The sequence below is a fragment of the Symphalangus syndactylus genome, chromosome 12, assembly GCF_028878055.3.
Source record: "Symphalangus syndactylus isolate Jambi chromosome 12, NHGRI_mSymSyn1-v2.1_pri, whole genome shotgun sequence".
Lineage (NCBI taxonomy): Eukaryota > Metazoa > Chordata > Mammalia > Primates > Hylobatidae > Symphalangus > Symphalangus syndactylus.
Genome location: NC_072441.2, coordinates 136469641 through 136487283, shown reverse-complemented (window position 1 = coordinate 136487283; position 17643 = coordinate 136469641). Strand labels below are relative to the sequence as shown.

The 17643-nt window shown below is 38.5% G+C and overlaps 1 protein-coding gene across 12 annotated transcripts in view; it reads right to left on the bottom strand.

Moving 5' to 3' along the window:
• Window positions 1-17643, bottom strand: part of SCMH1 (Scm polycomb group protein homolog 1) — a 205918-nt gene that overhangs the window by 143174 nt on the left and 45101 nt on the right. For 6 of the 12 annotated variants that reach the window (XM_055254815.2, XM_055254817.2, XM_063625167.1 and 3 more), the window contains exon 2: window positions 6469-6598. In XM_055254815.2, coding sequence (XP_055110790.1) covers window positions 6469-6481 — 13 coding nt within the window. In that variant the 5' untranslated portion in view covers window positions 6482-6598. Of the gene's footprint in view, window positions 1-6468; window positions 6599-17643 lie in introns of those variants that run through there. The other 6 variants (XM_055254816.2, XM_055254818.2, XM_055254819.2 and 3 more) reach the window with 3 other exon arrangements.

Sequence of the window (17643 nt, the reverse complement as noted above, 5' to 3'; positions counted from 1 at the left end):
AAGCTTATCCACCATGATCATGTGGGCTTCATCCCTGGGATGCAAGGCTGGTTCAACATACACAAATCAATAAACGTAATCCAGCACATAAACAGAACCAACGACAAAAACCATATGATTATCTCAATAGACGCAGAAAAGGCCTTTGACCAAATTCAACAACCCTTCATGCTAAAAACTCTCAATAAATTAGGTATTGATGGGATGTATTTCAAAATAATAAGAGCTATATATGACAAACCCACAGCCAATGTCATACTGAATGGGCAAAAACTGGAAGCATTCCCTTTGAAAACTGGCACGAGACAGGGATGCCCTCTCTCACCACTCCTATTCAACATAGTGTTGGAAGTTCTGGCCAGGGCAATCAGGCAGGAGAAGGAAATAAAGGGTATTCAATTAGGAAAAGAGGAAGTCAAATTGTCCCTGTTTGCAGATAACATGATTGTATATCTAGAAAACCCCATTGTCTCAGCCCAAAATCTCCTTAAGCTGATAGGCAATTTCAGCAAAGTCTCAGGATAGAAAATCAATGTGCAAAAATCACAAGCATTCTTATACACCAATAACAGACAAACAGAGAGCCAAATCATGAGTGAACTCCCATTCACAATTGCTTCAAAGAGAATAAAATACCTAGGAATCCAACTTACAAGGGACATGAAGGACCTCTTCAAGGAGAACTGGAAGCCACTGCTCAATGAAATAAAAGAGGATATAAACAAATGGAAGAACATTCCATGCTCCTGGGTAGGAAGAATCAATATCATGAAAATGGCCATACTGCTCAAGGTAATTTATAGATTCAGTGCCATCCCCATCAAGCTACCAATGACTTTCTTCATAGAATTGGAAAAAACTACTTTAAAGTTCCCATGGAACCAAAAAAGAGCCCGCGTTGCCAAGTCACTCCTAAGCCAAAAGAACAAAGCTGGAGGCATCATGCTACCTAACCTCAAACTATACTACAAGGCTACAGTAACCAAAACAGCATGGTACTGGTACCAAAACAGAGATACAGACCAATGGAACAGAACAGAGCCCTTAGAAATAATGCCGCATATCTACAACCATCTGATCTTTGACAAACGTGACAAAAACAAGAAATGGGGAAATGATTCCCCATTTAATAAATGGTGCTGGGAAAACTGGCTAGCCATATGTAGAAAGCTGAGGCCAGGGGCAGTGGCTCAAGCCTGTAATCCCAGCACTTTGGGAGGCCGAGGCGGGCGGATCACAAGGTCAGGAGATCAAGACCATCCTGGCTAACACGGTGAAACCCCGTCTCTACTAAAAATACAAAAAATTAGCCGGGCGTGTTGGCGGGCGCCTGTAGTCCCAGCTACTCAGAAGGCTGAGGCAGGAGAATGGCGTGAACCCGGGAGGCAGAGCTTGCAGTGAGCCGAGATTGCGCCACTGCACCCCAGCCTGGGGGACAGAGCAAGACTCCATCTCAAAAAAAAAAAAAAAAAAAAAGAAAGCTGAAATTGGATCCCTTCCTTACACCTTATGCAAAAATTAATTCAAGATGGATTAAAGACTTAAACGTTAGACCTAAAACCATAAAAACCCTAGAAGAAAACCTAGGCAATACCGTTCGGGACATACGCATGGGCAAGGACTTCATGTCTAAAACACCAAAAGCAATGGCAACAAAAGCCAAAATTGACAAATGGGATCTAATTAAGCTAAAAAGCTTCTGCACAGCAAAAGAAACTACCATCAGAGTGAACAGGCAACCTACAGAGTGGGAGAAAATTTTTGCAATCTACTCATCTGACAAAGGGCTAATATCCAGAATCTACAATGAACTCAAACAAATTTACAAGAAAAAAAACAAACAACCCCATCAAAAAGTGGGAGAAGGATATGAACAGACACTTCTCAAAAGAAGACATTTATGCAGCCAAAAAACACACGAAAAAATACTCATCATCACTGGCCATCAGAGAAATGCAAATCAAAAACACCAGTTAGAATGGCGATCATTAAAAAGTCAGGAAACAACAGGTGCCGGAGAGGATGTGGAGAAATAGGAATACTTTTACACTGTTGGTGGGACTGTAAACTAGTTCAACCATTGTGGAAATCAGTGTGACGATTCCTCAGGGATCTAGAACTAGAAATAGCATTTGACCCAGCCATCCCATTACTGGGTATATACCCAAAGGATTATAAATCATGCTGCTATAAAGACACATGCACATGTATGTTTACTGTGGCACTATTCACAGTAGCAAAGACTTGGAACCAATCCAAATGTCCAACAATGATAGACTGGATTAAGAAAATGTGGCATATATACACCATGGAATACTATGTAGCCATAAAAAATGATGAGTTCATGTCCTTTGTAGGGACATGGATGAAGCTGGAAACCATCATCCTCAGCAAACTATCGCAAGGACAAAAAACCAAACACTGCATGTTCTCACTCAAAGGTGGGAATTGAACAATGAGAACACATGGACACAGGAAGGGGAACATCACACACCGGGGCCTGTTGTGGGATGGGGAGAGGGGGGAGGGATAGCATTAGGAGATATACCTAATGTTGAATGATGAGTTAATGGGTGCAGCACACCAACATGGCACATGTATACATATGTAACAAACCTGCACGTTGTGCACAGGTACCCTAAAACTTAAAGTATAATAAAAAAACAAAATCCATACTCAATTATGCAGCAAAATGAACAAAATAACAAATAGTTAAGGGCAGAAAGGCATCAAATACTTCAAAAAGTTCGGTGGCCCATGTCTGTTATCCCAGCACTTTGGGAGGCCAAGGCAGGAAGATTCATTGAGCCCAGGAGTTCGAGACTAGTCTCAGCAACATAGTGAGACCTTGTCTCTACAAAAAAATTAAAAAATTAGCTGTGCGTGGAACCTGTGATTTCAACTACTCAAGGGGCTGTGATGGGAGGATTGCTTGAGCCCAGGAAGTCCAGGCTGCAGTGAGCCAGGATTATGTCACTGCACTCCAGCCTGGGGAACAGAGCAAGACTCTGTCTTAAAAACAAAAAAACAAACAAACAAACAAACAAAATTAAAAAAAAAAATGAAAAAGGAACTTCTAGGAAGAAATAGACTCTTCGTACAAACTACTGAAACATGGAAAGCAGCACTAAAGAAAACAAATGCATTACAAAATGTGTAATTTTTAAGTACTGCCATAAACTACTCAGTGAATCAGGTAACTGTCCCTGAATCAGGCAACTGTCCCAAAATAAAGAGAATACAGCATCTGATAGAATTCTACACATTAAAAAAGGAGCTAGTCACCTATCATTTTTTCAAAGTGTTCTAAGAATAATGGCCATGTTTCAGAGTATATTATAATACATAGGTACTATTTAATAATCTACTTACCTCTTTCTTCTCTGGCAGTCCCTATCCCAGTTAACATAACAAATCAGAAACCTGTAATCCCTCTTGCCCTCCAGATCCAACTGGTTATCCAATTCTGTCAGTTGTACCTCTAAAATAACCATCTCCTCTCTTTAATCTCCCCTGCCCCATTCAGAGTTTAGGATTTCATTATCTCTCACGCTGACCAATAAAAACAGTTATTTAATTCCTTTATCTGTTCTCACTGCTTTCCAATCATACATCAGCATTATTTTTCTAAAATACAAATCAGATAAAACATGTCACTACCCCATTTAAAAGTCTTCAAGGATCAATCCCTAAACTGTATCCAAACATACACTCTTTCCAAGCTCATACAACTGTAAACTGCATCCAAACTCATACTCTTTCATACCTCTGGACCTTCCCCTTTTCTCTATTTGGGAAATTCCTATTTATTCCTCACGTCCAGGACAAATATTATTTTGTAACAGCTTTCTGGTGACAGCCCTAAGCAAAGCAGTAGTCCCACCTCCTACATTTATGCCTGTCAGAGTGTCAGAGCTAAATAATCTTAAGCCAGTCAGTATTCCTAGAGTTTGGCACACAGCAAGCAGTCAAAAGAAAAAGTAAAGTTGTCTTTTTACTAAATACAGAAAGTTATGCAATGAGAGAAAAATTATCCATATTAAAAAGTCAGCATTTCAATGCACACTCATCAAAACAACTGTGACATAGAGAACGATACCTAGAAGTCACATGGTAAGATACCAATTATTCACATTAATAAACAATAACTGAAAACAGATCATTTAAAACTGCAGATAATATGTCATTTATATTTAGTTTTAGAATGTATTATTTTTTCTACTACAGATTTGCCAGTTCAGTCATGCTTTACCTAAGCTAATATTAAAAATGAACTTACCATTTTTAACGGGTACAGTTTCAGTTCTGCAAGATGAAAAAAGTTCTAGAGATTGATGGTGGTGATGGGTGCACAACAACGTGAATGTCTTTAGTGTCACTGAACTGTACACTAAAATATTATTAAAATGGTAAATTCTGTGTTATGTATACTTCTTGAAATTAATTAATTTTAAAAAATAAACTTGCATTCCTGGAATGTCAGGGTCAGGGGAGGCTCAGAGGTTGCTGCACTGATTCCATTTCAGATTCAACTAATACTTACCATTACTATATATACCAGGCCCAGTGCCTGGTATATTCCATCTCAGGTATTATTAATACCAGATATTCCATCTCAGGTATTATTAATAACTTTTTACAGATGAAAAATTTAGGGCTCAATAAGTTAAACTATGCCATACAGGCAAAGAACTGATCAGGAAACAGCAATGTAATAGTCCACAAAGGGAGTAAATCTGACAATTAAAAAACTGAATTGAAATAATGCTGTAAATCCTGCTTATGTTTAGATTCATTCATTCAACAAATATTTATTACCACTGTTTGTCAGTCATTATTCTAGGCACCGGAGATATACCACTAAACAAATCAGATAAAAGACCCCTGTTCTAGCTTACATGCTACTGGAATCCTCACCAGGGATTTCACAAAATGTAGTCTTTTGACTGGAGGCATTCGACAAAGCATTCACTACAGGGAAGCAGATGTCAGAGAGAGGCTTTCTGGCAATGAGAATCGTCCTGTGGAGGATTGGTTATACACTAAAATGTACAAGCAGAAAGGCTGAATGACCACTTATCACCAAAGATGCTGAAACTTTTCCAAGCTGAGAGAAAAATTCACAGGTTGTAAAGGGAGATAACTAGATAAACTTCTAAGACCCTATTCAGCCTTGAAATTCTGTTTCACTAAGCATCAAACAATATTATGGGTGCCGAGATATTATAGTAGCAACTATCTATATCTTATGTGTGTATTTGTGTTTGATTGCATGTATATCTTAATTATGAACTATTTGTCAGTAAAGATTATGTCTTATTCTCCTTACTACCTCACATATCTAGGTCAATAAAATGAATCAATGAATGCAATATTATAGGTTTAAAGAGAGTAGCTTCCTCTTAAATCTTGTTCAATTTGACATTTAAATTCCATTTCCAACTTACTATTTTCAAAATAACACTCTTAAACTCTTTGATATTTCCATACTGAAACTGCATTTATTCATGCTTCAAATGAAAAATTCATTGACTACCTAAGTTCCAGCCCTGTGCTAGGTAATAAGGATTAAAAAAACAACAAGGCACCCTCTCTTAGTCTAGAAGACAGAGTTACATAAGTGTGATAAAGTGTTATAACCTCCCTAGTAGCTGGAACTACAGGCTCACACCACCATGACTGGCTACTCTTCCATATTCTTTGTAGAGATGGGGTTTCGCCATGTTGCCCAGGCTAGTCTCCAATTCTTGGGCTCAAGCAATTGGCCCACCTTAGCCTCCCAAAATGCCAGGATTACAGGTGTGAGCCTCCATGCCCCTTCTTCTTTTTACCTTTCTAAACGTGGCTACTAGAAAACTTTAAACTACATAAGTGGCTTGCATTGTATTTCTGTTGGGCACAGCGAACAAATTCATTAAATAACAGTTTCCTTTCTTAATAATTATTTCTCATGTAGCCAAACTGTTACAGATTTTTTTGTTTTTTTTTTTTGAGATGGAGTTTTGCTCTTGTTGCCCAGGCTGGAGTGCAATGGTGAGATCTCAGCTCACAGCAACCTCTGCCGCCTGGGTTCAAGCAATTCTCCTGCCTCAACCTCCCAAGTAGCTGGGATTACAGGCATGCGCCACCATGCCCGCCAGTTTTGTATTTTTAGTAGAAATGGGGTTTCTCCATGTTGGTCAGGCTGGTCTCGAACTCCTGATTTCAGGTGATGCGCCCACCTTAGCCTCCCAGAGTGTTGGGATTACAGGCATGAGCCACTGAGAAATATTTTTAAGTATTTAAAAAGCAAAACTTCAAACCTCCTCTCCAAATCTGGAAAATTCATGCCAATGACAAAAATGACATCATGGCTATAAAGAAAAGGATAACAAGTAGTCTAATTAGTCATGAGGAATTCCTTAAAGCCAGTCCTTGCTAGGTCTCTTAATCCCTCTTACCTCCAGGATAGGGTAAAAAGATACTTACCATTAGGCTGCATAGTCAATGGACTAAAAACCGGTCTAGGGGTTAAGAAGTTTGGAATTTATCCCTGGATCCACCAATACCTTGCTCTGACTTCTGACAAGTCAGTTTCTTTGTATGCTAATTTCTCCATCTGTAAAAAAAGGTAGGGGGGGAGGAAGGAGAAGAACATTTATTACCTGTAAAGTACTGAGATCTCTAATTATTAACAATTAGGCTACATTATAAGAAAAGTAGGAAATTTAGATACAGATTTTTTGCTATTAGAATATCTTGGAGTTGCAGCAAGTACCACAGGTTGATTTAATTAAGCCTCTATATTCACAGAAATAAAGAATACAGATATTTGCTACATTTGGTCCCATGCAAATACTAAATTTAGTTTCCAGCTAACCAGGTTAAGCCAGAATATCAAAAGACACTAAAAATCCATTAACATGGTGTTATGGGCTGAACTGTGTTTCCCCCAAATTCATACGTCAAAGCCCTAACCCCCAATGTGACTACATTTGGAGACAGGGCATTTAAGGAGGTAATTAAGGCTAAATAAAGTCATACAGGTGAGGCCCTAATCTGATATAATTGGTTTCTTTAAAACAAAAGGATGAGACATGAGAGATATCTCTTCCTCCCACACAGAGAAAAATGCCACATGAGGACTCAGAGAGAAGGTGTCATCTGTAAGCTAAGGAGAGAGACCTCATCTCTAGCCTCTCCCGCTAGCATCCTGACACTGAACTTCCAGCCCCCAGAACTTTGAGGATATAAATTTCTATTGTTTAAGCCACTCAGTCTGTGGTATTGTTATGGCACCCAAGCACATGATCACAGGACAAATGGGACTGTAGCAATTCTTTGGGAGTACTTCAGTTCCCCTAAAGAACTTTCACTCTTTTATTACAGTCAGAGTGGGAGTAAAGTAGAACAAAAACAAAGTAAAAACAAAACAAAAAATGCTGAATTTGATGTTAAAATTTTACCCTGATCTGAATCTCAACTCTATTTTGCCTTAATGTTTATTTTCCCTTTAAGACGTTAGGCAGGTAACATGGCCAGACATGGTGGCTCATGTCTGTAGTCCCAGCACTCTGAGAGACTGAGGCTGGCGGATCCTTCAGGTCAGGAGTTCGAGACCCACCTGGCCAACATGGTGAAACCCCATCTCTACTAAAAATACAAAAATTAGCCAAGCATGGTAGCACATGCTTGTAATCCCAGCTACTCGGGAGGCTGAGACATGAGAATCACTTGAACCCAGGAGGTGGAGGTTGCAGTGAGCTGAGATCATGCCACTGCACTCCAGCCTGGGCGACAGAGTGAGACTCTGTCAAAAAAAAAAAAACAAAAAAAAAACCCAAAAAACAAAAAAAGACTTTAGGCATGTAACTTAACTGAATCTCAGTTTTCTTATTAGTAAAATGGGAATAATAATCCCAATACTACTTGCTTCACTGGGCTGCTGTAAATAACAAATGAAAAAATGGCTTTGAAAGTGCTTAATGGCTGGGTGTGGTGGCTCACACCTGTAAGGAGGTTAAGGCAGGAGGACCACCTGTAATCCCAGTATTTTAGGAGGCTGAAGTGGGGGGGGGATGGCCTGAACTCAAGAGTTCGAGACCAGCCTGGGCAACACAGTGAGACCACCATCTCTAGGAGTTTGAGACTCAGAAACATGGTGAAACCCCGTCTCTACAAAAAAAATATAAAAATTAGCCAGGTGTGGTGGCGTGTGCACCTATAGTTCCAGCTACTTGGAAGGTTAAGGCAGGAGGATCACCTGAGCTCAGGAGGTCGAGGCTGCAGTGAGCTATGGTCATACCACTGCACTCCAGCCTGAGCAACAGAAACACTGTCTCAAAATAAATAAATAAACAAAAATAAACAAAATAAAATTTATAGTAGTATAATCTTCTTGGAGGATGTGAAAGTTCCTGTATTTATTCCAAAAGACAGTAATGGCACTAAGGGGCTGGAATAAGAACAGTAATGTGAATCCTCAAAATGCATGTTCAGAGCCCTGAAACATTAAGAGATTAGTCTTAGGAACACCCTAGAAAATATATCCCTTCAATTTCTGAGAAAAGAGCACAAGAGCATAGACTACTAATATCCAAAGCAGTGCCTCCAGAGTAGCTGGGATTACAGGCATGTGCCGCCATGCTTGGCTAATTTTTGTATTTTTAGTAGAGATGGGGTTTCGCCATGTTGGCCAGGCTGGTCTCGAACTCCTGACCTCAAGGATCTGCCAGCCTCAGCCTCTCAAAATTTAATGCAAAGGTGGAAATGTTCAATATTCCTGTTGTCCAATGGGTAGCCACTAGCCACATGTGGCTATTTAGGACTTGAAATGTAGCTAGTGCAACTGAGTGCATTTTTAATTGTATTTAATTTTTATTAAATTTAAACTTAATTAGACATATCTGGTAGTGGCTACTCATTGCATAGTGCAGATCTGGAGAATGTAATGACTCCATATTTCTGGAAATTGTTGAAAAAGTATAATAGGTAGTAGAAGAATCTATAAGGCTATGGCAGTATCCTTTCAAAATGTAATAAAACAATCACAACAGGCCACCCCTTGAAGCAAGGAAAAGTAGAAAGAATTCTTCATATATTAAGATACAATTAAAAACTTAGTTACAAATTATCACTTGTATAGTAATAACAGTCAAATTATTAATATATACCTATCATTTTAAGTGTTTACTACATGCCAGATATTGTGTTAAGTATTTCAAAGAACAGGAAGAGAGGAATATTTCCCCTAGAAATGGAAACTGGAAAACAGAAAAAAAGACGCATCAAACGTACTTCTGAAAACTCAATAAGAAAAGACAGAACTCTCAGTTTTAGATAAATCATAATACTATGCCAATATGCACAGAAATCAAAATGGAAAAGCTGTGAGCAGAACATCTGCTCACTGTGGTGATGAAGGACAAGCTACAGGGAGGTAGGAGACAGAGGATTCATCTGTGATGTGCCACTGATCAGCCACTCTCTCATTAACAAGTTTTTTGTTGTTACTTTGTTTTGAGACGGAGTTTCACTCTTGTTGCTCAGGCTGGAGTGCAGTGGCACGATGTTGGCTCACTGCAATCTCTGCCTCACGGGTTCCAGCGATTCTCCTGCCTCAGCCTCCTGAGTAGTTGGGATTAGAGGCGCCTGCCACCAAGCCTGGCTAATTTTTTGTATTTTTAGTAGAGACAGGGTTTCATCATGTTGGCCAGGCTGGTCTTGAACTCCTGACCTCAGGTGATCCACCCACCTCAGCCTCCCAAAGTGCTGGGATTACAAGGCATGAGCCACCGTGCCCAGCCAAGTATTTCTAGCACATCTCAGCTGATTCTCTGCCTCCAGCTCTCCTTCATTTACTTTTACTTTATTAGGAGATGAGTATGATGAGATGTAATATTCTTCTGGAATGATCCACCAGAAGAAGAGGGAGGAAAGAAACTGGCCAATCTCTTTCTCAAAGAAAGCAATAAATCCTGTCTCCTCCATGTAGCAGAGGTGAACAAAGAAGATGGAGCGTATCTCTTTGGTGTCCCCCTGCTCCACTTGCTTTGTAGTAACTATATATCTTTGTGTATGCACAGAGAAGAACCCATGAGAACACCAGTATTTCCTTTAACAAGTAATTCAGCTAGCAATAAGTGGCTAATGAAAATGCCATGACTTCCTTTTTCCTACAGGCAGTCCTAGTATTCTTTAACTATGTATAATGTTTACCCTTTCCAGAAACTTGCAGAGGTGTGAGGCAGAGCATAAGAGAAGCTAATGCTTTTTGGAATGCTTCTGGCTCATGCTTCTTGAACAGAGAAAAAGTTCAGTGGTTCCTACAGTGCCACATCATAGTTCCTAGCAGACATATATGGATCTGATGTCATTAAATAAGTAATGCATCAGCATCATCATTATTCCAGTCAATATTTGGAATAAAGACGATGACAGTCCTGGATGCTCCATTCTTGCCAGTCCAAACACATCAGAGGTAGGATTTTATGTTTAATTCTAGGTCCTATATTTCGAATGAGATACAAATGCACAATCTCATTTAAAAGAAAGCAACAAGGAGAGTGAGAATTTAAGAAACTAGGGAAGGTTAACTAGAAGGAAAGACTCAGGGGAAACATGAGAGCTATTTGCAAATATCTGGAGGGATTGCATGTAGGAGAGAGATGAGATTTGCTCTACTTGTTCAATATTACCCCAAGGGAGAGAATTAGAACCAGTGGGTGGAAGCTATAGGTAGACAGACTTCAGCACATTATTAGGAAGAACTTTCTGCCAGTCAGAGCTCTGTATCCAAAAGTGGGATAAGCTCTCTGGGAAGGAGAGGCATGAATTTGCCATCACTAAGGATGTGAAAGCAGAGGTAAAATAACGTATTGGTGAAGATATTAAATCATTAGGAGGAAGAGGGAGGCTGGGCTGGGTAACCTTTAAAGTTCCTTCCAAATCTGAGTCCTGGTTTCCTTATTATAAACAACACTGTGTAAGTTTAGGTTTTGTAGCATGGACAGTATGTGTGTGCATGTATGTATGTGTGTATACAAATATATACAATACCAACTTTCTCTCTGAAGCCTTACAGAAGTGTGATATCGGGACAGAAGACATAACAACAGCATCATCACCACCATCATCTTTTTTCTCTTCTGCGTCTTCATCTACCATTTACTGGCACTGTGTTAGGCACTTTACATACCTTACATACCTAAGGTATCTTTTAAGTTAGTTTTTAAGAGACAGGATCTCACCCTGTTGCTCAGGCTGGAGTATAGTGGCATGATCATAGCTCAATGCAGCCTCAAACTCCTGGACTCATGCAATCCTCCTACCTCAGCCTTCTGAGTGGCTAGGATTACCAGTGTGCATCAATGCGCCTGGCTTTTTTATTTTTTGTAGAGGTGAGGTCTCACTATGTTATCCAGGCCGGTCTTGAACTCCTGGCCTCAAGCAATCCTCCTGCCTTGGTCTCCCAAAGTGCTGAGATTACAGGTGTGAGTTACTATGCCTGGCCCCCTTTTAAGTTCTATCATATTGCAGGTTTATGGGCAAGGCCCAGCTCAATTATTTCCACTGTAGCTACTACAACATAACTTGGCGGAAATCTCTTCCTTCTTTGAAATAATGAACAATGTGTGCCTGCTTTATTTTACACAGTAAATATATTACTGACAAGTGTAAATGAAATGTTTTATTAAAATTAAGTATATTTGAACATACCAAAATGGCTAGTTAAAAGCAATCTTTATAAAAATAAGTCCAAGGTTCACTGCAAAGTAATCTGCTCTATAAATTTAGATTTCATATATTGGATTTTCTCCTATACCATTTTTTCCTCTATTCAAGCCAACCATGTCAAAGTCACATGGCAGTCTTTTCCTTTGTGCTTACCACTCTGCTAGTATAAACATAGAACTATAGATTTGGAAGAAATGTTGAAAGTCATTTAGTTTAATATCTCCTCCTCCTTCCATCTCCAATCCTACCATCTCTAGCCAATGTTTGCATTTGGTATACTTCTACCGGCAAAATTTTCATAGAGCATATGTATTACTTTAACGTACATACAATATATATGTATTTTTTTAAAAAAAATTGTCCAAAGGGGTAAATATTTACCATAGCAATCATACAGGGTTGGACAGGAACCAGTCCTCTTAGGAAGACAGAATGAGAGAGAATGGTGTGTGTTATGACTTGACACCTCCACCAATTATAATACACTTAGGGTACTAAGGTGTCTATATTTTTGTGGGGAGGTTGAATGCCCCTTACCTCCTTGAAAGTCACTGCTAATCTATATCTCAATTGGATATACCAGCTCTTCAAGTATTTTAGGACAGCTTTCATGTGTGCAAGGAAAAGTTAATTGCTTTCTGGTCTCATCAAGGTTAAACGCAATGACTGACTATATAATGTATCTTACTATATGACTATATAACATGTCTTAAGTATCTGCTTCCTTGCCCTGCCCATTCTGCCTAATCCATAGTATACTCTTCTAATTGGACACCCTGCCTTCCATCATTACTCTTTTATTGTCTGTTGATTTTCTCTTTACCATGTTGGGATAGCACATTTCCCAATTACTTGGACTAAGTACCTTACTCCAAGCTTAAGGGTATTTTTACCAAATATCTCCAGATTTCCCCTTCTCTATTATGAAGACTCTGCAGCCCGACAGCCTGGGTTCAGATTTGGTTCTATCACTTACCAGTTGTATTAACTTGACCAAGTTAACTTAGCCTCCTGTGCCTGAGTTTCCTCCGCAGCAAAATAAAGACAATAATAGCAATTATCTCATTTAGTTGTTGAGAGGATTAAATAGGAGACACACACACACACACACACACACACACACACACACACACGCCACTTAGAATAGTACCTGGCACACAGTAAACACTCAGTCAATGTTAATTTATGTTGCTGCTTCCTTTTCCTTCATCATCATCCTTTGCTACTATTTAGGAAACTATTTTGCTGCAGGCCCGGAGTGTCTACTTCAAAATTTCTTTCCATTAGATTTGTGTTCCCTCTTTCTCAATCCAAACATTCTTGACATTTAATCTCTCCAGCATAGGTCTCTCTGATAAACTGGATTGGAGTGGAGCTTTCTTACCTAGCATACCTACTACTATGGCTGGTTTTCATTGCATTATGATGCACACTTATGCTTCACCAATTCACATTCCTCTTCTTTTCATATCCAAAGCCCACTCCTAGAGCAGGGGTTGGCAAACTTTTTCTGTAAAGGGCCAGATGGTAAATATTTTCAGTTTTATAGGATATATGGTCTCTGTTGCAACTGCTCAACTCTGTTATCATAGCATTAAGGCAGACATATAATACACTAACAAATGGACATGGCTATGTTCCAGTAAAACTTTATTTACAAAAAACTGGTGGCAGGGGGGTGGAGCCAAGATGGCCGAATAGGAACAGCTCCTGTCTACAGCTCCTAGCGTGAGCGATGCAGAAGATGGGTGATTTTAGGTATATACCCAAAGGACTATAAATCATGCTGCTATAAAGACACATGCACACGTATGTTTATTGCGGCACTATTCACAATAGCAAAGACTTGGAACCAAACCAAATGTCCAACAACGATAGACTGGATTAAGAAAATGTGGCACATATACACCATGGAATACTATGCAGCCATAAAAAATGATGAGTTCATGTCCTTTGTGGGGACATGGATGAAACTGGAAACCGTCATTCTCAGTAAACTATCGCAAGGACAAAAAAACCAAACACCGCATGTTCTCACTCATAGGTGGGAATTGAACAATGAGAACACATGGACACAGGAAGGGGAACATCACACTCCGGGGACTGTTGTGGGGTCGGGGGAGGGGGGAGGGACAGCATTAGGAGATATACCTAATGCTAAATGACGAGTTAATGGGTGCAGCACACCAACATGGCACATGGATACATATGTAACAAACCTGTACATTGTGCACATGTACCCTAAAACTTAAAGTATAGAAAAAAAAAAAAAAAAAACTGGTGGCAGATAGATTTGGCCTGTGGGCCACAGATTGCCAACTACTAACCTAGAGGAATCCTTCCCTAAATAATTCAGCCTGGCTCTGGTCATTCCACTATTCTACCTCAAGCATATACTATATCATTTTACATATATTTATGTGTTTCTAGGTATTTTTGTGTGGTCAGTCTCCCACTTAGAATACTGTACATACAGATCCTTATAAGGAAAGAACTGCAGCTCTTATTTTATTCATTAAACAAAATACATCTGAGCTGAGTAACAAAATCTAAGCCTAGTAGTAACATGTTGAAGACACAAAGACAAATAAGTGTAAGTCCCTGTTCACGCTCACAAAGAACTCACAGATTAGTAGGAAAGATAGCAATTCAAATATACAATCATCATGTGATTTTTGCTATACAGAGATTTGCTATAAAAAGTGCTCTGGGAAAAAAGAAGGGAATGATTAACTTTGCCAGGGGTTGGAGAGGGTTGAGGAAAGCTTCATGGAGGAGATGAAGTTGAGCTAGGATTATCCGAAGAAAGACAAATAGGCATTTCAGGCATTCTTCCTAATTACGTGGAATTGAACATAGAAATGGAAATGGACAATGTGTTTGGACAATGCTAGCCATTTATTACAGATGAAAAGGGACAAAGTAAGCTACAGGGACAAATGACAGAAACTGAATGAGCTGAGGCTAGAAAAGTAGAAAGAAGGCACCTTGTGAAGAATTTTGCTTGCCATGCTAAGCCAATGGTATATTATATATTGAGGACTCTGGTATCATCCCAAGATTATATGTTAGATATTGAAGGTCAAGATCTGAATTATTTATGATACTTAACATCCATAAAGGAAAGGGGTTTTAACACTTTTTCATAGACTTTTACATACATTATTTCCAATGTTCATACAGCTTGCATACTTACATGTCTATTAAATTCTGATACTGATTACGAACTTACAATGTAGTGGAAAAGTTAAGATTTAGAGGCAAAAGATCTGCGCTTGATCTTACAGCTATTCGTTACAGGATTTTGAATAAGTCTCTTAGCCCATTATTGTTTCTATAAAACAGAATTAATAACAGTACTCTACACATACTTTTAAGTAGTGTAGGAATTTGCACATTATAAAGGCACACATAATTTGTAAAAATTGCAGAATAAAATGTCAAGAAAGGGGAAGTTTTTTCATTTGCTCTGTTTTTTGTGATACATATATTCATACACAGCCCAATAGAGGATAACTCTCTATTTCTACTATGTATAAATACAGGTTCTGACCTTTTCAATTATCTGATTTTTGCATGGTTCAGCTATATCAAATAGGAAATCATTCTTCCTTAGTACGATGCAGAAATCTAAGTGAAAGATAGAAGACAAATAGAAATATGAACTACTGTAGATCAAAGAAGATATGCAGTGAAATTAGATTTCATCAGAGGAAGCCAGAAGGCTGATTACCCAGACAGGGCTTCTCAAGGGCAGCAATCTGGTTAAGTTTCCAATTTCCAGGATACTTTCCTCAGCTTTGTGAGTTCAGAACCCTGATTCTGTTAAAAATGGAACAGACTCTTTTGGATAGAGCTATAGGTCATTACACAATAATGGGTAAACTAGAATGTTAATTTATTAATTTACTGTGAGAAATATAACCGCCTAAAATATTTACTGGTACGTGACCAGGGCCATTCAACTTTAAAGGTGCATCTACACAGGAACCAAATGAGAATCAGATTTCTTGGGCAGTGTAGAACCAGAGTAAGGAGTTGTTTGTCTAACTCAGAAGTTCGCAAACCTTTTCTATAAAGGGCCAGATAGGCTGGGCATTGTGGCTCACGCCTATAATCCCAGCACTTTGGGAGGCCGAGGTGGGTGGATCACCTGAGGTCGGGAGTTCGAGTCCAGCCGGACCAACATGGAGAAACCCCATCTCTACTAAAAATACAAAATTAGCTGGGCTTGGTGGTGCATGCCTGTAATCCCAGCTACCGGGGAGGCTGAGGCAGGAGAATTGCTTGAACCTGGGAGGTGGAGGTTGTGGTGAGCTGAGATCATACCATTGCACTCCAGTCTGGGCAACAAGATTGAAACTCTGTCTCAAAAAAAAAAAAAAAAAGGCCAGATAATAAATATTTGCAGCTTACCAGGCTGTGTGGCCTCTGTTGAAACATGAAAGTAGCCATAGATAATATAGATAATACAGAAATGAATGGGCATGGCTGTGTTCCAATAAAACTTTAATTTCAAAAACAGCCCTTAAGAATGCAAAAATCCTCAACAAAATACTAGCAAACAAAATTTAGTAGCATAGTAAGAGCATACACAATTACCAAGTGAGGTTTATTCCCAGAATATAAGGATGGTTCAACATATAAAAATCAATCAACATAATATACCATAAATAGAATGAAGTAAAAAAAAAGGCACATGGTAATCTCAATGTAGAGAAAGTATCTGACAACATTTAATGTGCTTTATAATGAAAATACTCAATAAACTAAGAATAGAAGGGAACTTCTTCAACATAATAAAGTCCACATATAAAAAACTCACAGCTAATATTATACTCAGTGGTGAAAGACTGAAAGCTTTTCCCCTAAGATTAGGAATAGGACAAAGATAGCCACTTTCACCATTTCTATTAAACATAGTACTGGAAGTTCTAGCCAAAGTAATTAGGCAAGAAAAAGGAATTAAAGGCATTCAGATTTGAAAGGAAGAAGTAAAATGATCTCTGTTTGCAGATGATATACTCTTATATGTAGGAAACCCTACAGATTCCACAAAAAAGCTGTTAGAGCTAATAAATGAATTCAGCAAAGTTGCAGGATACAAAGTCACACAAAGTTTAGTTGCATTTCTATATACTAGCAATGAACAGTGTGCAAAGAAAATTAAGAAAATAATTCCATCTAAATAGTATCAAAAAGAATATTTAGGAATAAATTTAACCAGCAGGGCTAAAGACTTGTACACTGAAAACTACAAAATATTGCAGAAAGAAATTAAAGAAGATGTAAGTAAATGAAAAGATATTCTGTTCTGTGTTCATGAACTGAAAGACTAATATTGTTAAGATGGCAATACTATCCAAAGCAATCTGCAGATTCAACGCAATCCCTATCAAAATCCAAATTGCATTTTTGCACAAATAGAAAAAGTTGTCCTAAAATTCACATAGAATCTTAAAGGATTCCAAATAGCTCAAACAATCTTGAAAAAAAGAACAAAGTTAGAAAACTCACACTTTCTAATTCCAAAACGTACTACAAAGCTACAGTAATCAAAATAGTATAGTATTGGCATAAGGATAGATAAATAGACCAATGTAATAGAACAGAGAGCTCAAAAATAGTCAATTAATTTTCAATAAAAGTCCCAAGACCATTTAATGGGAAAAGGACACTCTTCAACAAACAGGTCTGGGAAAACTGAATATCCACATGCAGGAGAATGAAGTTAAATACTTAATACCATATACAAAAAAATTAACTCAAAATGTATCAGTGACCTAAATAAATGTAAGAGCTAAAACTATAAAACTCTTAGAATAAAACATAGGGGAAAATCTTCAACATTTTAGATTTGGCAATGACTATAGGATATGACAAATAAAACACAGGCAACAAAACAGAAAACAGATAAATTGGACTTCA